Source organism: Cydia fagiglandana, chromosome 25, assembly GCF_963556715.1.
Source record: "Cydia fagiglandana chromosome 25, ilCydFagi1.1, whole genome shotgun sequence".
In the NCBI taxonomy this organism is placed as follows: domain Eukaryota; kingdom Metazoa; phylum Arthropoda; class Insecta; order Lepidoptera; family Tortricidae; genus Cydia; species Cydia fagiglandana.
In genome coordinates this window covers 3599147-3621086 of record NC_085956.1, presented here as the reverse complement: position 1 = coordinate 3621086, position 21940 = coordinate 3599147, and the positions used below count along the sequence as shown (strand labels likewise).

The following is a 21940-nucleotide window of genomic DNA, read 5'->3' as shown; positions in this document are numbered from 1 at the left end:
CACGTGATCGCCTGTCATGTCATAGGAAAGTAAGCGTCGGAAGCTCCGGCCCGGACACGGCCCGGTTTAACGTGATTCATCCTTATAAAGGAATATAAAACTCACCATCAGAAGCCGTAGTAGTGTTTTCAGGGGCTCTGGTAGCGGCGTCCACCGTACTCGACCACGTCACGAAAGGAGGATAATCTGTAGACTTGTCTGTCGTTGGAATCTCAGTCTCCGTCACTGGTTTTAAAGTCGGAATTTCAGTGACAAGTTCCGTGGTTGTTACATCTGTAGTAGGAGCTGTTGTTGGTTGCTCTGTTGATGTTGTTGGTGGTTCTGTCGTCGTTGTTGTTGTAGTAGTTGTAGATGTTGATGTTGTTGAGGGTTCGGTTATTATTTCAGTGGTCTCAACAGTTTTCTCAGTTGTTGGAGCTTCAGTTGTCGTTGTTGTTGACGTAGTTTCTTGTGTTGCGTTTATGAAAGTTATAGTTGAAAGTGGTCTAGTGAAAATAGGTCTGGAGCTAGTAGATTGCGGTAGAATAGTAATATTCAATCTAGGAGGGATTGGTAAAGGCTTTTTAGTAATAGGCACTTTAGGGGTAGGGCGATAGATAGGTTTTCTAGTAGTGTTGTATACTGATAAAGGTTTAGTAGGTTTTGGTCTATTTGGCTGTATATACTGAGGCTTGGTGAAATTAGTAGGTCTGTATGGCGGTCTAGGTTTATAAGTAAGCACAGGTTTCCTACTAGGCTTCGCTGTTGTTTGTTCTGTAGTTGAAACTGTTGTTTTTATCGCCTCCGTCGTAGATTTTTCCGTGGCTAAATCTCCAGAGACAGTCTGGAATGTAGATAATTTAACAGGAATTTCCGTAGCATCTTCAGGTTTAATTGCTTTAGTAGTAGCTTCTAATTCAAGAGTAGTTTTATCATCAGGTATCTTATTATCTAGATCGTCAGACTTTGTCTCCATGTCTATTTTATCTGCTAGCGTAGTTTTTTCAGTAGTTACTTTAGTTGTTTCTTCAACTTTTATTGTAGTTTTCTCTTCAGTCTGTGGATGGACGAAGTTAGCGCCATCTATGGAGTTATCTTCGATGTTGTTTATAGGTATAACGTTCTTGTCCTGTACTTGGCAGCAGGAGCCAAAGTAGAACCTGTCTATGCATGTTCCTAGGTGTGTGCCGTTGGCTTTGAGGCAGTCTATGGCGAACATGCAGAGGCCTTCCTGGCCTGTTCTTCTTGATATGCATGGCAAGTGGCGTATATTCCTAGCTAGTGGCACTGGACCTGAAACAAGAGAAATCAGTCTTTAATATAGGAAAAAAACCGGACAAGTGCGAGTCGGACTCGCCCACCGAGCGTTCCGTGCTTTTCAGTATTTGTTGTTATAGCGGCAACAGAAATACATCATCTGTGAAAAGTTCAACTGTCTAGCTGTCACGGTTCGTGAGATACCGCCTGGTGACAGACGGAGGGACGGACGAACGGACGGACGGACAGCGGAGTCTTAGTAATAGGGTCCCGTTTTACCCTTTGGGTACGGACTAGGTACTATAAAATATGGTTGTCTGTAAAGTCAGTTTACGGACGATAATTTTGTGTGATAACGTCATAAGAAAGTATTAGCAATACATTACGTAACGTTACCATGGAGATACGTCCACAACGTGACACTTTTCCGTGCATGCTACCGGTGTTTATCGATTTAAAAGACGTTATCACGTCAAAAACTTGGTGTATTCGGGTAATACCGAATGTCGGATAATTCCGAAAATCAGATGAAAATCACCCTAAATTCCATCATAATGAAAGTCTCTTTCCGGAATTATCCGACAGTTTTCGACATTCGGAATTACCCGAGTAAACCTTAATTATAATTTTTAACAAAGAAGTCAAGACATAGGTATGTATGAAAATATTTCGTTGATTATTAATTATTACTGGCATCAATGAGTTTATCATTAAAAACTAATATTTGCGATATAATGCTGACTAGGTGTAAAAAATAGAAGTGATAACAACTGGCAAAATAGCTATCCGTTTTTCTATTTTCATTTTCTTTAGGAAAACGATTGACAAAAAGTTATTCCATAATGAGACTAATTTGTAAATATTTAATTCTTTTTCACCTTCTGTGGTAGCATCGATCGATTTATTTATTTATTTTAAATCATGTCATCTATTTGTAAAGGTAAACAAACTCAATATACCTAAGTAGCTGTGTGACCCAGATGTATATATTCGTGTAAAATAATACAGGTGATGACATAAGTGATTTTATGGCTTGTAGCTTTAGACACAACAATACAATACCAAGTCATATGAAAAGGGTTGTAACCTATAGATAAATTAAAATAAGTAGGTATTTTACACTATAGGTACCTTATAAGAATGCTGCGTAAATATAACTAATAATCCTAATCCAACAACTTATAGGTAGGTACAAGGTCAATAAATCTATTTTATTTGTAGGTTTTTTACTTTTTAGGTACCTGCTTTTAGTTAAATAGTTTAATTCTTTTTTCTTCGTCTATATTATTTTGCTTATATTTATATTTAAGTTTAGTTTTTAATTAGTTTTATGTTTAGATTATGTAGTGTATTTTTAATTGTATTATTGTTTATGAATAAATAGTTCAATAATGTAAATCAGCAAAATCTTTAAATTAGGTGATTATTGTGAATAATCATAAATATCACAATAATTATATTTTGACTTCACAAGATAGAGGTAGGTACCAGTGGCGGCGCGTCCATAAAAGCCAATTCCCACCGGCTTGCCTGTTTTTGGACGTTTGTTCAGAGGTGTAAAGGAAATAATAATAATATGTACCTAAGTCTAATTAACCCCGGCTTGCCTATGGATATGTTTGACGCGCCGCCACTGGTAGGTACCTAGAGTCAGACCAGGAAAAGTCTGCAACGGATTTGATAGCCCACGCAGTGCACGTGTTATTTTAAACGTCAAACATCTATGAAATTATGACGTTTAAAAACAATTACACTGCGTGAGCTATCAAATCCGCTGCAGACTTTTTCTAGTCCAACTCTACGCCTATTTTACGACTATAAACAAATTATATACCTAGCTAGGTAATTTGATTTCACATAAATAATACAAAGACGTGCATTATTTTTAAGCTAATTTAATTTTGTTTTATATTTATTTAATAGAATAGAGTTGTAATAAATATTGTGATTAACAAACTTGCATGTAAGATGTTACATGGAGTTGAAGACGTCCATAGGCTACGTTGACCGATTACCATTAGAAGGGCCGAAAAAAGAAAAGTCACATTTTATTTAAAATATCTGAAATCTTAATATGAGTCACATTTTGTTAAAACATCTGAATATTACAAATCCTACAATCTCTATAGGTAATTTATCATTTGAGGTATAGATGGTCAAGCAAATCTTGTCAGTAATTCAGTCAGTAGTAAAAAGACGCGAAATTCAAATTTTCTATGAGACGATATCCCTTCGCGCCTACATTTTTCAAATTTGCCGCCTTTTTCTACTGACAAGATCTGCTTGACCAACTATAGGATTTAAATCGATACATAGTGCGACATCTATCATCGTTACATTCAAACAGTTACTAACGCCATCTTCAATAACGTGATTGAACTACTAAGTCCAACGACGGGCGAAAATCGGCACCATATTCACTCGTAAAAACTGTTAAAACATACAGTCAGCAGCGGAAAAAGATAAACATTTAAACAAATGTTAGTTGTTCAACATTATTTATTATTTGTAAATAATAAGAGCTATTTACTACCTCTACTACTAACTCTTAACAAGAAAGGAAAACAAACGGGAGACAATACTAGGTAGGGTATACAACAAACAATACAGGTCAAACGTTATAATTTAAACAAACTATAATTTAAGACATCAATAATCATAATCATTTATTCGATGCAATCCATGGTGTTTATACAGGTGTTTTACTTTAATTCAGTACAGCATGGACCCTACAAGGGCATGGCAACATATAAGCAAATAAGTAAATACTCATATTTTTATACCAATTGGCCAATTAGATTAGCATGCAAAAAAAATTTGGGCCTTGGAGGGAAAGTACCTTAACCTTAAGTTAGGTAGCTAATTTTACTTAAAGGAAACGTTATCCTTAATAAGAAACATAACTGCATTTAAATATTAATTTTTAAATATTGTCTCAACCGGGAATCGAACCGACAATTTTTATAAAAAAGGAACACTATTTTATTCCACCTGTATTCCCTCTGTCCAATCTTGGTCCAATGTGGAATAACACCCTAAGGGGCTATTCATAAATTATTCATAATTTTTGGATGATTTTAGGGGGGGGGGGGGTCAAAAATCGTCAAAAAACGATGACGTAATTTATGGACAGCCCCTAAGGGACTTTCACACGTTATGATCTACATATTTAACTTTTCCCACCATCATTCACTATCTGAAGTGACGTCAGAAAGTTCCAAAAATGGCGAAATACATTTATATTTTGGAAACTTTTAATATTTGTATAGGTATCGAAATTTTCCTTTTCCAGAATTAAAGTTTACTCAATTCTCTTATCCTCACATGACCATACAAATAATAAAAGTGCAGTATACCGCAGTAGCTAATATACCGTATAAAATGTTAATATTAATGTATTTAATTGTACATAGTTAGTAAGGAATGTTAAGGTACTCACGACCATCGTAAAAACATTTTCTTAATTTAACTCTGTCATGGTATATTTCGTGTTTTAAAATGTTATATAGCCTCTAGCCGTCCATACGTCAAACGTTGCCAAGCAAAATGAAATTTTATTTTGTCAACACAAAATTCAAATTAGAATGGAACAGGAGACCTTTTTATAGGTCTCTGGGCGGCTAGAGGATAGTGTGCCAAGGATGTCTATAAGTAACTATATATACTGAGTGTATGTACAGAATGCAGTTAACGTAAAAGCTTGTAATATACAGGCAACTTGTTCAAAATGGCCTACACAAAGTCTCTAGTGCGACATAAAATAGTAGAAATACAGCGAGGAAATGCCGCCAGCATCCTTGGCACAGTGCCTCAGGGGCCTATTTTAGATTTAAGCTAGTTATTAATTTCGTTTCGTAGTAGAAATTAAATAAAATGGAACTAATAAATTCCATACTAAATTTCGATGACGGCGACCTGAGCAATTACGGATTACGCGTGTTATGGGCCCTAATGTGGTCGGCCCTGGCCCCTGTTTCACCAACGTGACAGGTGCGACGAATTGTAAAATCACTATTGCTGACGTCACAGGCATCCATGGGCTACGGTTACCGCTTACCATCGGGCGGGCCGTATTCCTGTTTGCCACCATCATTGTATTATTTAAAAAAACTTTATGATATCGGAAAAAAACAGATATTTCTCTTGCTAAGTTTATGACAATTGTCACAAGAAACACTACAATTGTCACGAAATTCCGACATATAACTCATTACCTGTCAAGAATTACCTACAATTCTTCTAAATCTTTGACAATTGTCAGAAACTTCGCAGGAGAAATATCTGTTTTTTTCCGATATAATAAAGTTTTTTTTTTAATAATACAATGATAGTGGCAAACAGGAATACGGCCCGCCCGATGGTAAGTGGTAATCGTAGCCCATGGATGCCTGTGACGTCAGCAATAGTGATTTTACAATTCGTCGCACCTGTCACCGATGTGAAATTGGGGCCAGGCCGAACTTGGTCTTACAGACTCTTCTGCAGGTGTTACAATAGACTAGTACTATTTACTTACTACTACTACTACTAGTAAGTAGTACTGTTAGTACTTTACTATAGTAAGGTACGGAATCCTCCAGTTCTCTTATCCTCCTTGCCGTATCCGGCAATGGCGACCAGTGTTGGCAACTCGGATTTTGAAAAAATGCTAGACTAATGTCTAGATTATGCCAAAATTATACAAAGTTTTTTGAAATATGCTAAAAAAATGCTAAAATGTCAACTTGAAATTAGATACTTAAAACACATACATTTTTCAAATTTGCCGCCTTTTTCTACTGACAAGATCTGCTTGACCAACTTTATATAGTCCGTCGACGTCCATCCGTCTACAAAAGCCAAAATTCATATGAAAATATGAACCACATAAGGCGATGGCGCATATCGTTGCTGCCAAGTTGGTGCAAACTTGGCTTAGACTAAATTATGCTAAAAAATATGCCATATGCTAAATGGAAAATTTTGGTGCCAAAGCAAGTGAAAATATGCCAGATCTGGCATCAATTATGTCAAGTTGGCAACACTGATGGCGACTCCATCAACAATTCTTATCCGGATTATGAAACGCCCTTATGTGGCTCGCAAAACCAAACTTTGTCTTGAAGATGCGGTCACACGATGTGCAATGGGGTTGTCCCGCCGAGTTGCGGGTGTATGTGTAGGAGGGCTTAAGTCGCGTCTTGCGGATATGACGCTTAGCATCTAGGTCTTCCAGACGCTGCTGCTCAAATTGAGCTACTTTCTTTGTCTTCATCTTTGTAATGCAATGGAATCCTCCAGTATACATGACTTGACACGCACATGGCCGTTTTTTTGCCGTATCAACCGCTAGTGAAAACACCGTCACCAAAAAAACTGTGTCATCTCAGGCTCACCTTGACTGTGAACGGTACATGTGACGTATGTATGTTTACTCAGCGCTCTGTCGCCTAAACTTGTTCGGAATTAAGGTACCGTTCGGATTCAGACTACATTTGTATTACTGCTGTAGTACTTAATACGGAGCGAAATTGCTGCCGACTGTCAAAAATATAATTTTCTCGAGTTTATATTAAGAGTGAATTCCATTTCCAACTGCAGCTGCAATACTGTTCATTTTACTATGGAAATTGACAATGACAGCGACGCGTTTCCATAGTAAAATGAACAGTATTGCAGCTGCAGTTGGAAATGGAATGTCACTTTAAATTTGGCAATAATGCAGTCGGCATAATTACCGCAGCAGTATTGCAGCGCGACATTTCTGTCGCAAAAATCAAAATGCCCGAATTTTTGACATTTGCGGCACCAATGCTTCGGCCGTAATGTCGCGATCTGCCGTGCGCGTTGGAGAGCTGCCATCTTGTGGCCTGAATCGGAAACATGTGCACATGTTTCCCAAAGCAACTACCATCTACCGTTCTCGTCGGTACGTTTCCTTGGACATAGTAGGCTCTGCCATCTTGTGGGCTACATCGGAAGCATAAACGACACATTTATGGTAACATTCCATTTCTAACCGCAGCTGCACTACCAGTACTGAACGCATCGCTGTCATTGTCAATTTCTATAGTAAAATTGACAGTAATGCAGCTGCGGTTAGAAATGGAATGTTACCATTATGCCTTGCGCCAAAAATCTGACGGTTCCTAATATGCTGCCCCCTATAGTTCATGCACGGGCACGGGGCCTATACTGCTGCGCCGGTAGCACGGTCGCATTTTTATCGCACTATCACATTCTAACAAGTATGTAAGTGCGAAAGTGACGGGCATAGCGATAGGCGATAAAAATGGAACCGTGCTGCGCCCGCTGTTGTAGTCTGAATCCGAATAGCACCTTAACTATGAACTATGAACGGTACATGTGACGTATGTATGTTTGCTCAGCGCTCTGTCGCCTAAACCCGTTTGATCCGTTAACCAGACGTAATGATAGTTTAACCCGTTAGCTGTTATAGCGATAGAATTGGGTTAGTGGTGAGAATGCGCAAAATTTGATAACAAGCAGCGGCAGAATATATATAATAATTAATGTAACTGCTGATAATTGGTCCCTACATAGAAATTGGCCTTTCCTAAAAAATATGAAAGAGACAAGCCAATTGAAACCTTATTATTAAGAGTGGCCTATATCTATAGCAGTCATCCTATACGAATATAGTTCTTAACTTCAAAATAAGTTTTTGGCAAAAATTTAATTTTTGGTACAAGCTTTTATCGCTGACTGTACGACATACTTTTCTTACGACATACAACTAATACTCATCGAGACAATTCTAAAAACCCCTAACACAATTAGGTTGCGTTGTTTCATCACAGAGTTACATACAGCCAGGCCTATGGAACTCTCCGCGCGAGCTTGGATTTATACCTACGAATCTGCTCCCGTTCACGGTAGAAAAGCATGCCAGTTGGTTGCCACGCGCGCTCACGTACGCACGTCACCGCGCGCCGCACTGTCAATTTTTACGATAGTTACAAGCTAATACGTAGTAAGTACTTACCTACTGTTGAATTTCTTTAATTAACTATGTAATGTTTATTATGTATGACAAATGTATAGTTTTAGATACCTATCTATTTGAAATAGGTAGCAAATTTTTAATTTATTTTGGTAAATGTTTATTTTAACGACAGTAAGTTAACTTTACACCGGAAAGTGCATACTCATTTTTGCTCTGGTTAACTTATAATTAATTACCTGTATTCATGGCGTTTCTATCATTTTTCTTTATTGTGTAACATTAATCTCTGTCTATCTGGTTTTAAATTACTTTACACGAAGTTTTAAAACTAATTCTTGCTGGGATTATTGCGCGGTTTATAACTAAAACGGCGTAAACACTGCGGCTACTGCAGGGACATATGACCTTTTAAAATGACTATTTCGCAAACACTAAAGTATAATCGGAAGGTATAATTTAAGATTTAGCTTTCCTTTTATTTTACTCCGCTGTTTAAGTAGGTATTTATTTATCATTTCTAAGCGTCAGCAACTCTAGCGTTGTGCCGGTGCGCGCGGTGCGGGGAGCGGCGCGTTAAAGGTCACTCCATTGTATTTTTGTGTAGGTATCAAAACGGTAGGTATTTGCGTTTTGTTTGAGAGATAAGTATCTGTTCGTAAGAACTATTATATAATCTGTGCTATTGCTGGGTTTAAGGGGTCATCCATTAATTACATCACACGAATTTCTAGGTTTTTTGACCCCTCCCCCCTCATTGTCACACTTAGTCATATTTGGCAAACCCCTCTCCGGCTGGTGTGACGTCACACACCTGTCACAACATGTCACATTTTCTTGACCCCCTTCCCCCCCTAAACGTCTGATGTAATTAATGGATGACCCCTAAGATTTTTTGCTGCAATATTGCCACATTGCCGCTTTTAATATTCCTGGCAGCAACATCGATTTCTACATTAGCGGCAGTTATGTCGCGCTACAATACCTACTGCAGCAGTGAATGTGATGTAGTCTGAATTGGAACGGTACCTTAATAGGGCCTTGCTACCATTGGCCATTTGCAACGACCCTGACATCGCCGGCGCATTCCGCAAGGTCAATGACCTCAAATCAGCTGTGTTGTTATTCACAATGTGAACGCATAGCAAGCACCTCAGAAAAACCAGTGTGTTTGACCTCTGATTACCCACGGTTGATACCGAATTCAATATTGAATTATACTGTAAAATGGGGTGAGTAGGGACAAAACTGACATTCAAACCCCGATAACATTTTATTTTTACATTTTATGCAAACTTAATTTTATTAATAAATGTTCCGGCCATTTGTATTTTAGGTTTTTTATGATTTTATGTAGTTCTATTTCATAACTTTAACATCATCATCATCATCATCATCATCAGCCTACTCTCGTCCACTGCTGGACATAGGCCTCTCCTATTGCACGCCATTGAGCACGATTTGCGGCAACTCTGATCCAGCTCTTGCCAGCCGCCTTGCGAAGGTCATCGCTCCATCTAGTCTGAGGGCGTCCTACGCTACGCTTTCCGATGCGCGGTCTCCACTCGAGAACTCGTCTACCCCAACGGTTATCGGTTCTACGGCTAATATGACCGGCCCACTGCCACTTCAGCTTGCTAATCCGGTGGGCTATGTCGACGACTTTAGTTCTCTGACGGATGACTTCATTTCGAATACGATCCCTCAGAGAGACTCCGAGCATAGCCCTTTCCATAGCTCGCTGAGCGACTTTGAATTTATGAACCAGTCCTACCGTGAGTGTCCACGTTTCGGCTCCGTATGTCATCACGGGCAGGACGCACTGATTGAAGACTTTTGTCTTCAGACTCTGTGGGATTGACGACGTGAAGACTCGACGCAGCTTCCCATATGCTGCCCAGCCCAGCTGTATCCTTCTATTCGACTCTTTCTCGAAGTTGTTCCGTCCTAACTGCAGTATTTGCCCGAGGTAGACGTATTCCTGAACAACCTCGAGAACAGCCCCTTGTACTGCAATAGGTCCCGGAGCAACATGTTCGTTGAACATAACTTTCGTTTTGTCCAAATTCATCCGGAGACCTATGCGTTGAGAAGAATCAGCTAGACCGGTCAGCATATGCTCTAAATCCTGCAACGTCTCAGCCATTATAACGATGTCGTCGGCAAATCGCAAGTGTGAGATGTATTCGCCATTAATGTTAATACCATGTTCCTTCCAGTCGAGCGTTTTAAACATATCCTCCAAAGCATTTGTGAACAATTTGGGGGATATCACATCCCCTTGTCTCACACCACGATGCATGGGGATAGGCTTAGTCTGCTGGTTTTGGACTTGGACGGCCATGGTAGCTGCGTTGTACAGACATCTCAACACTTGGATATATCGCCAGTCGACTTGGCATCGCTGCAGGGAATCCAGAACAGCCCAGATTTCAATGGAGTCAAAGGCTTTCTCATAGTCCACAAATGCTAAGCACAGGGGCCGATTATACTCTTCAGTCTTCTGTATGATCTGCCGCACTGTGAAGATGTGGTCTATGGTGCCGTATCCTCCTCGAAATCCGGCCTGCTCCGGTGGCTGAAATTCGTCGAGTCTTCGTGCTAGGCGGTTCGTGATGACCCTCGAAAACAGCTTGTAGATGTGGCTTAGGAGCGAAATTAACTTTAACGAATAACACAAAATTCCTCCTCAGCCCGTAGTCCCTCGTAGTTGGGGTGAGATGGGATTTCATACAATTGGTGATTTTGAAACGTTGTTGAATCGATTTTTTTTTATTATGAATTTACTATAGATCCATTTGTAATAGGAATACATTATTTAGGTAGCAGTAGCCTTTAAAAAACATCTCACCCCCCTGTCATCCCTTCTCTCCCCATTCATAACCCGACTCTGCTCGCAATCCCTATTCACCCCATTTTACGGTACTAGATATCCGGTATCTACATATTCCGGGTGTGGCCTGAAACACGAGAAAAAATTGAAACTGTAGGCTGTACAGTCGCCATCAGATGTATCGGAGCGGCCAAGGTGCTCATAAATATCTGAACAACACTCTTGACAATAGCGTGTTCAGATATTTGAGAGCTCCTCGGCCGCTCCGATATATCTGATGGCGACTGTACTTCTCAAAGTTATGAAGATTTATTCAGCGATTTTACCAGGGGTGCGAAACTCCTGACTTCGGTCAAACTCGGCTCCGCTCGGCTCAGCGTTGCTCCGAGCAATTATTAGGGTTGGCACCACTTGACTTCCTTTTGCGTCCACACGACATGACCACAGATAAGATAATCACTTGATTTTTGACAACCCTAAATAGCCGAAAGGGATAGTGCCATATATTAGAAAGAGACCTGCATATATATACAACAGAGCATGATTCGACCGTGAACCGCTGTCAAACTTCGTTTTTGTAGGAAGTTTCCTTTCTGTACGGTAGGACTATTAATTATTCTGTGATTTTACATCAAAAATGTGACAGTTACGTAGGAAGTGGCGCCCTCTATAATCTTCTACAATTACTTGTCGGACTATAGAAAGCATAAGACGCGAAGGGTATAGCAATACACATTGTCAAGACAAAACAATAGATTATTTCGTAATTGTTACACATTTTTTTCATTAAGTACTTATGTGTCGGAATTATAATGACAATTGTTGTTTTTCGTGCGAGTCGTGAGCTTTTCACGAAATTTCTACTTAATTAATTTAAATACCGCGTCGTTCTAAAACAAACATATAGTCCGCCCAATAGTTAGCGGTTACCGTATCCTATGGACCACCATCAATTTGACGACCAGTCTAGCCTAGTGGGTTGGCTGTCTGTGAAGCCGACGGTCCCGCTGGGTTCGAATCCCGGTAAGGGCATTTATTTGTGTGATGAGCACAGATATTTGTTTGCATGGATTTTTTCCATGTATTTAAGTATTTGTATAATAACTATATCGTTGTCTGAGTACCAACAATACAAGCCTTCCTGAGCTTACCGTGGGATTTAGTCAATTTGTGTAAGAATGTCGCTATAATATTTATTTATTTAACATTAACAGTGAATTTGTCATCGAGGTGAAACATGGACATGTGGGTATCACTTTATCATATCTCCGGTTAGTCACGGCAAAATGAGATTTTAATCGTCACAGATGGACACAGTGACTCATTTACTTTCCTTCTTTTATTGCCTTGTCTCACCATTAGTGACAATAGGCTTGGTTATTGGGAATTTTGAAATGACGATGACTTTCTAATGTATTGTTATCGAAAGTTATGATTGTTATATGTTTGTCGCACACTGGGTGTTGATTATAATATGAATAGCAGAAAATAGAAATGCTGCGAGCATCATGGGCACCTTTGCACCGTCAGTGGGCGATTTGTATTTTTATTTATTTATAGTTTTAATTTTTAAAGGTAAATAGTAGTATTAGGTTATAATTTATTATAACAAATTGAATTGATTGGGGTCGAAGAGTGCTCGAGGGGAGACCACGGACTACCGCAGCGTAGGACGTCCACCCACAAGATCGACAGACGACCTTGTTAAGGTCGCCGGAAAACGCTGGATGCGGGTCGCTTCCAACCGGTACGAATCGAGGTCCAAGGGAGAGGCCTATGTTCAGCAGTAGACGTCTTATGGCTGAGATGATGATGATGATTACAACTAGCGACCCGCCCGGGTTTCGCAAGGGTTACACAAAACCTTAACAAATTATACATTTAAACCTCCTCTCGCCTCTCCTCAAGAATCACTCTATTGATAGTTGATAAATAATCGCATGAAAATCCGTTCAGTAGTTTTGGTACGTAAGTCGGGTGACAATGCAATATTATGGTGTCATCTGATCTGATGATAGAGACCGGAGGTGGCCATAGGAACTATGTGATAATGATAAAACAACGAAACCTAATTGTGTTTGGGGTTCTTAGAATTGTCTCGATGAGCATTAGTTGCCTGTGGAAAGAAGTACAGTCAGCGATAAAAGCTTGTACCAAAAATGAAATTGTTGCCAAAAACTTATCATGTTTTTAGCATCTAAATGCCTTTCAAGATGTATGAAGATGGCTGTCATCGATAGCGCCGAGGTAAACTTTCACCGACTCTGGGTCAGGTGACAAAGGATACCTACATGTATACCTATAAGTTTAAAACTAGACAGAGCCACACATGACTCCTTTGAAAGATAAGTATACTCCGTCTAAGGCAGGTGTGTCTCACTCCGCGATTTCGTCGCTTTGCTACAGGTAGCTAAAAGTACATCCGTTCCACCCCAATTTCGGGGAAAGCCATAAGCCGCGCGTGGCGCTGTCGCCACCTAGCGGCCATATGTGTGCTGATCGTAACAGACGCGTTTTGTTAGAGAGTGAGTCTTCTGTATCTAGTACCAGAGATATATATAACTCCGAATAAGATCAATAAAGCCTAAGAAAAAAACGTGCCTCGGAAATCAAGAAAAAGTCATTCTCGAATAGATGGCGCACACACCTTTGGCCTATTCTCGGCTAGATGGCGTTGACGACACCGTTTGATATTTAACAATTTTAATTTAACACATATCAGTGAAAGGACATGGGTCTGTACATGGAACAATAAAAATTACAAATCATTTATCCGTAAACATATTTTGATTAATTTATACATTTTCAATTTTATTTTAAGTTTTAATCGTGTGATAGATGGCAGTAAATGTACCGTGACTACAAAATTTACTTTGGCAAATAGCCCTCTATACTTTCTATTCTCTTTGCTAGTACTATTATTTAAATGTTTAAGGTAACTTTGCACCTTCAAACTTCAACATTTATTCAGGCCACAAGGGAACTTTTATACGTCAACATTTAATTTATAATACAGCTGCCATTACCATTACTAACGTTACAATTACTTAGAGATGTGGTCTCTTAATGTCGAATTACATCTAAAAATAAAATAATAATATTAAAAAAACACAGATACAAAAACACAATAAAAATCTATAATTATATAGAGGTGTAAATTTCTCTAAGAGTCAGGGAAGGTAAAGAACTAAAAGATTATATAGTTTATGAAATTTTCCTTAGAGATATATAGGGTCACCAGGGACTTGAATAGCGCAAAGGGTCAATAAACGTCATACAGACTACGACGAAAAACAATTATGCACTACATAGTGCACACAACCTCAGTACTTTTTGTACCGGGACTGACTAAAATAGCAAGACACGTTCGTACGTTTCCGAGAAAATACAACGGAAAATAATTATGCACTACTTCTACTTCTTTATCTACTTTCATAGAAATTTGACATTAATCAGAGATATATATAACTCCGTATAAGATAAATAAAGTCTAAGAAAAAAACGTGCCTCGGAAATCGAAAAAAAGTCATTCTCGAATAGATGTCGCCATTACCTTTGGCCTATTCTCGGCTAGATGGCGTTCACGACACCGTTTGATATTTAACAATTTTAACACATATTAGTGAAAGAATATGGGTCAGTATGGAACAATATAAATTAAAAATCATTTATCCGTAAACATAATTTGATTAATTTATACATTTTCAATTTTATTTTAAGTTTTAATCGTGTGTCGGTAGATGGCAGTAAATGTACCGTGACTACAAAATATACTTTGGCAATAGCCCTCTATACTATCTATACTCATTGACATTAATGATTACATTGCCACAATTTGTCTGTGTTCGTTTAAAAGTTCTTTGAGTTCTGGAACTTGTCCTAATTCGTTCTAGATCTAGAGTCAAAAAAAATAAACTTATTTTGGTAAAAGGTTTGGTAACAAAATAATGTAAAACCGGGCAAGTGCAAACCGGACTCGCGCACGAAGGGTTCCGTACCATAATGCAAAAAAAAAAACAAAAAAAAAGCAAAAAAAGAAACGGTCACCCATCCAAGTACTGACCACTCCCGACGTTGCTTAACTTTGGTCAAAAATCACGTTTGTTGTATGGGAGCCCCATTCAAATCTTTATTTTATTCTGTTTTTAGTATTTGTTGTTATAGCGGCAACAGAAATACATCATCTGTGAAAATTTCAACGGTTCGTGAGATACAGCCCGGTGACAGACAGACGGACGGACGGACGGACGGACGGACGGACGGATGGACGGACGGACAGCAAAGTCTTAGTAATAGGGTCCCGTTTTATCCTTTGGGTACGGAACCCTAATTAAGACGAAACAGGAGCTGAGTTTTAAATATATTACGTAAATATACCCGTCTCGCTAACGGAAGCGGCTTCTAAAACTAGTGCGATAAGAACAAGGCGAAAAATCCCGCGTAAAAATCTCAAAAATCGAGGTTCCGTACTCGACTGTTTCCTCCTCCAAAACTTAATCAATAACCTAACCTTAGCCAAATTTGGAAATCTAAATGATTTCATAATCATTGACACAGATATTGACAATATTAATCTGTATTGAAAAATCATTGCTCTAGCATCAAAACCCACGGAAGAAACAGTCGAGTACGTTTGTATGGAGAAATGACCACTCCTGTTGGCTCTTAAAATATATGTAATATTAAAATTGTATTACAATTCTTACCTTGTAAATAGTCCACATTAAATATAACAGGGCCCGCCCTCGCACTCTGCCCCAACAGTGCGTGGAGAACAAACAGACACACAGACACCTTCAACAACACCCGCGTCTTGTCCACTAGCGTCACCAAACTGTCTCCTGGGTGACTGTCCGGCCACACTGTAATGGGGGGACCCATGGTGTATACGGGGCTGGAACAAGGGAAAATAATTGAAATTAAACTTTTGCCAGGCGTGGCTCACTCCGCGATTTCGTCGCGTCGCAGCAAGTAGCTACAAGTACATCCGTCCCACAACAATTTTGGTGGCTAGCTATGGCTAGCCACCAAAATTGCCTATGGGCCGCGTGTGGCGCTTGCGCCAGTAAGTAACAGACGCGTTTTGTCAGAGAGTGAATCTTCTGTACCTAGTACTATTATTTATTCTGTGCTTTTGTGAGAACTTGAATTTTTAGTCGCTTGGCGTCATGTTTCGGGCCCGTCGGGGGTCCTTCTTCAGGCTCGCGTGCTCGCGGCGGCTGCACTTCGAGACACATGTCGCCAAAAGCGACTCAAAATTCAAGTGAGTGAAACCGTGGTCGTTGGGAAAATAAGTTTTTAGCAAATCGTTTCAGTGAAAGAATAATGGTAACATTCCATTTCTGACCGCAGCTGCACTACTAGTACTTACTGAACGCGTCGGTGTTATTGTCAATTATCATAGTAAAATGAACAGTAGGTAGTGCAGCTGTCTTTGGAAATGGACTGTCACCTTAAGGATCAAAGTCGCATGGCGTTCTAACAGTTTTATCTTCTGTCGAAAGATGGCAGTAAAATTACAGTGGCTACATAATTTACTTTGACAATCCGTCTCTATGCACTCTATTCTCTTTGCCTACACCGACAGTTAAAAATGTCGCTTTATCACTGAATACCTTGTGTTATATTTTACCACTATTTCATCTTTCTATACACCCATTAAGCTCGGGAGTATAGCGGTAACAAAATGAAGTTTAGTTAGTGATTCTCGTCGAAGCCGCCATTTTTTAGCGGCGGCGGCGGAGGCTCCGTGAACCGAATTCTAATCACCTCATTTACAAACAATGGTTAAATTAATTACAATTAAGTTTTTTCTTCCGTAAGGTTATGGATAAAGTTATCTTTTAAGTTCTTAAGAGCCAACAGGAGTGGTCTTTTCTCCATACAAACGTACTCGACTGTTTCCTCCGCGGGTTTTGATGCTAGAGCAATGATTTTTTCAACATCGATTAATATTATCAATATCTGTGTCGGACCGTTTTGCTTTTTTTGATATTTTGTTTTTTAAGGCGCTAGAGCCCTTCCAAAATGGCCAAAATGGCCTACTTGACTATTATGCCGCAATGACAGGTGTAGTATTCAAAACTGATACCAATTAGCCAAAAAAGCAAAACGGTCTAACACAGATAATTTTATAATCATTTAGATTTCCAAGTTTGGTTAGGATTGGTTAAGTTTTGGAGGAGAAAACAGTCGATTACGAAACCTCGATTTTTGAGATTTTTACGCAGGATTTTTCGCCTTGTCCTTATCGTACTAGTTTAGGAGCCGCTTCCGTTAGCGAGATGGGTATATTTACCTAAAATATTTAAAACTCAGCTCCTGTTTCGTCTTAAAAGATCGATTGCACCTTCATTCTGCTTCGAATCTAAATGAACGGTGTAAAAGGCTTCAGGCATTATAATCCTATGAGTTATGCATAACGATATGCGCTTTTGTTTTATCTACGAAATAAGTTAAATGATGTATACTCTGTATCTTTTTGGTATCTAAATAAAAGTAAACAAAATCTACCCTCAAATGACCCGTTAAGCCAGTTGAGGGTAGATGAAAACATTACACGATCAAATAATGTAGGTTAAATTCAGGCCGTTCAGTGACTGATCCAGGCGGTTTTGTAATTGATCGGTTAACCAATAAATGTTATAACTACCCGAAACTTTACAAATTGTTTGTTTACTTTTATTTAAACACCTAAAGATACAGACTATTATATGTATGTAAATTAGAATGATTATGAACACTATTCACGCTGGCATATGGCAATAAATTTATAATTTAATTAAATATATCTTCAATGCAAATATGCTCGAATAGGAATGAAATAATTTTTCATCTTTTCATTGATAAAATTCCGGGCATTTTTAGCATACCTTACACCGGCTACGCTAACCAAGTGTTATTTCAAAAGCGAAGCGAGCATGGGTGAGAGTCTGTATCTTTAGGTATTTAAATAAAAGTAAACAAATAATTTGTACATTTTCGGGTAGTTATAACATTTATTGGTGGAGCCATTTGAGGGTAGATTTTGTTTACTTTTTTTTAATAAATACCTATAGATACAGAGTATTAGGCGAGTATTAATCACTCAGCTTTAGTGCGAAATAAAATAGTAGAAATTAAATAAAATGAAACTAAAAAAAATTCATTCTAAATTGTTGCCATGTTTACGTCAAAAATGTGACGTTACGTAGGAAAAATAACTTTTTTTAAATCGCGAGGACACGGGGTAAATTGAAGTTGATAGAATCGACTTGATCTGTACAATACACCCACCTGTGTGTGCGGACTTAAAGACCTCAAGCAACTTAATATTATTCATAAACGTCGCATAAATCTGACGAACCATTGGTAGTCGTTTCGGAGTCGGATCGGATGATGGTAGCATGAAGTAGATGGAAATGGGGTCATTCGAAGCATGATTTTTGGATGATTTTAGGGGGGGGGGGCAAAATCGTCAAAAATAGATGACGTAATTTACGGACAGCCACCCCTTATCGCATACGAAGCCATATATGGCGGATATGATATTTAACTCTATTGACAGCTATCAAAGTTCAAATTTCAACAAATATTTTTTTATTAATCGCAGTAAGGGGTTAGAAAGAGACAGAATTTGAGGTCTCGGTACGCTGGTTAGCCGAGCTGCGCACGCGCAAGCGACGCGAACGCGGCGCGACCCACGTCAACTTTCACAGTAACGGTCACGCCACTGGCCCACTTACTGTTGACATAACCTGCGCCTGCGCCGATTTATACTCATCTGGCGGTTGATATAGGTTAAGATTTACGGCTCGATTCGGGAAATGAATTAGATCTCTACTAGACCTCAACAAGTTACGATATCAATCAATCAATCTTTGGGTAATATGGCTCCATCGATACTGTCGATGATTTCGCCAACGTCAAAGTGGATCCCACGTGGGATCGAATTAATATTATTTGTAATAAATAAACTTTAGCCAGTGTACGGTATAAAACTATCAAATTATGGCCTCTAGGGCTCTAGCCAGCCACGGTTAGAGGTAGAAATACCATATGCTCGTAGAGCACGACGTTGTTCGGTATTAGGGTTATGAGCTCTTGTAAGGTGATAGCTGGACTTTACAAGGACCCTCGTGGGCTACCCGGCGTTGACGCCAGAATGGTGGTTAAACGCGTTTCATGATTAATTTTTCATTATCTGCACACTTCCACATTAATTTACTGCATAATACGCTATCAATATTACACTTTAAACAACATTAAGGTGGTTCGCTTTTCATACAAAATTCAATCAAAGCTCATTAAGTAACTACACACTATTAGTACACAAATATTTTCGCATTTATCTTCTTTCGAATATTCGTTTGCGCGAAATTAACAGGAAAACAATGTTTCATACAGAAATCATGCAAAAATCATAGTTAACTTTTCATCAATTTTACGTATGTGTGTGTCACAAATGTCGTGTACAGATACATTTGCGACGTTGCCATTCCATTTCCGACGTTGCCGGGCTGACCACGGCTCGAATTTGGAGTGCCGTCATGTTTAGTGCAATTTTGTTGACACTGATATTTGACAGGTAGTTAATTGACCTAAGCGAGAAGTTCGTCAGCTTAGCTAAGAACTATCATGGCGTGTTATGCAAACAGTCGCTTTTTTGCTTGCAAACGGAAGATTCCCGGTTCGATCCCCAGTCATTGTATGCTGGAACATAACTTTTTGTATTTTTGTTACACCTAAATTTCGTATTGTTTTTTTATTTTTATTTAATTTTTCTTATTATCATAAATCGATTATTAAGTATGGGCTACACGTATTGTTTTATTTTTACAAAGATAATTAGTAATTATACTCTACCTAATCTCTCTGATTTTTACAATCAGGACATCTTCACTGCAATAAAAACCGGGCAAGTGCGAGTCGGACTCGCGCACGAAAGGTTCCGTGCCATAATGCAAAAAAAAAAAAACAAAAAAAAGCAAAAAAAAAACGGTCACCCATCCAAGTACTGACCACTCCCGACGTTGCTTAACTTTGGTCAAAAATCACGTTTGTTGTATGGGAGCCCCATTCGAATCTTTATTTTATTCTGTTTTTAGTATTTGTTGTTATAGCGGCAACAGAAATACATCATCTGTGAAAATTTCAACTGTCTATTACGGACTATTACGGTTCGTGAGATACAGCCTGGTGACAGACGGACGGACGGACGGACGGACGGACGGACGGACGGACGGACGGACAGCGAAGTCTTAGTAATAGGGTCCCGTTTTACCCTTTGGGTACGGAACCCTAAAAAGTAGTGTATAAAATTTCCTGTGGTTAAAAATAATGGATTTTGTCTATGAATGAAAAACACAATTATTACTATAGTTTGTTTTTTTTAGCATTCGAAATAAGGTAAACAATCTTGACGTGTCTTTTAATTGAAAAACACATTTTAAAAATAAGTTACGGCAAATATGTAACAATTATAAATCTAATACGATCATTTATATTCTTCTGCTTTCATAAGTAAACGTTTTTGATTTTTAAAAAACCTGATAACACTGAGTATGTGGGGGAAGCGCTGCTGGCCTAGCCGAAAGCAATTCGGAGGTCACGGGTTCTAACCCCGGTTCGTACCAATGATTTTTCGAACTTTTGTACGAAATAGCATTTGATACCTACCTATTTACACACCGATACCTATTTTTCGGTGAAAGAAAACAATGTGAGGAAACCGGACTAATCCAAATAAGTTTACTCTCTGGGTTGGAAGGTCAGGGCAGTCGCTTTCGTAAAAACTAGTGCGCATGCCAATTCTGGGATTAGTTGCCAAGCGGAGATTGAATATCTGGGAGACCGACCAAAGCTTAGAAAACATAAAAACTCAAAAATGCGCGTTTTCTCATAGACCTAGCTAAGAGATCAAACCCCTTATAGCAAATTTCATCGAAATCGTTAGAGCCGTTTCTGATACCATCCAAATATGTATATAAATAAATAATTATATATATAATAATTGCTCGTTTAAAGGTAAGATAACACAAAGGAGAAACGAAAAGAAATTACCTACTCGCACCAGTCTTGAACCCCAATCCTCTTGCACGTATTTCCACGAACATACCGTTACGCTATTGCAACATACTTACGTTGTGTGAAATTGTCTACTACAAGGATCACGGAAACACTGTTTGCATGTGTGAGTAATAGTAGGAAAAAGCGTGACAGCAACACTCCGTCGAATTAAAAAGGTGGTTTTTGCACAATGAAGTATTCAATGTTTATTCTAATAGTTCAATATTTACTTAAAAAGTGCGCGAAACATACTTTTAAGTATACAAATACCAAGACCATTTCACAAAAAAATAAAATCTGAAATTTTGCAAAAGTGGTGCCATCTAGCGAGAGTTAAGTTTTGAGTAACCTAGGCGAACCACCTTAATGAGCAAAAACAAAGAAATGAATCACGAGGCGATGTTACCAATATGGCGGTCGACGAATAACCCCCAAGTTACGATATGGATAATTTAAAGATATTGGTAAGATAGATATGTCAAATTTGACGTTTCCGCGATTCTGGAGGTCCTCTTGAACGATTTCGACAAGTTATGACTTAGATATCCAAGCAAGGCCTATTGACTTCCTTGGAATGACGTGACCCTTCATAATTGTACATGTGTGCTCCGTTTCTAGAGCTGTATTGCCAGTAATTACCATAAAAATATTTTACTACAGCAACCATTGCTAGAACTGGCTTTGTCTATACGATTTCTAGGAACAAATCCAATTATTTTATCAAATATATTTTGATTTGTATTTTATGAAGTAGTCAAAGTCATATGTAAACTATAATTTATTTTTTGAAATATGAAAATTATTATCTATTTCAGTTTGTCTTTGTCTATGTTCATAAAATCTATGAAGGGTAGACGTGCCTCTACCCTCCTTGATAAAAT

General features: G+C 38.7%; 2 protein-coding genes across 2 annotated transcripts in view; both read right to left on the bottom strand.

Moving 5' to 3' along the window:
* Positions 1-21940, bottom strand: part of LOC134676799 (uncharacterized) — a 344277-nt gene that overhangs the window by 163398 nt on the left and 158939 nt on the right. The window lies entirely within an intron of this gene.
* The window catches only part of LOC134677135 (serine proteinase stubble), a 65616-nt gene that overhangs the window by 22285 nt on the left and 21391 nt on the right, over positions 1-21940 (bottom strand). The window contains exons 2-3 of the mRNA XM_063535593.1: positions 15719-15906; positions 106-1272 (exon numbers count right to left, since the gene is read on the bottom strand). Of these exons, the coding sequence (XP_063391663.1) occupies positions 106-1272; positions 15719-15893 (1342 nt within the window). The 5' untranslated portion in view covers positions 15894-15906. The remainder of the gene's footprint in view (positions 1-105; positions 1273-15718; positions 15907-21940) is intronic.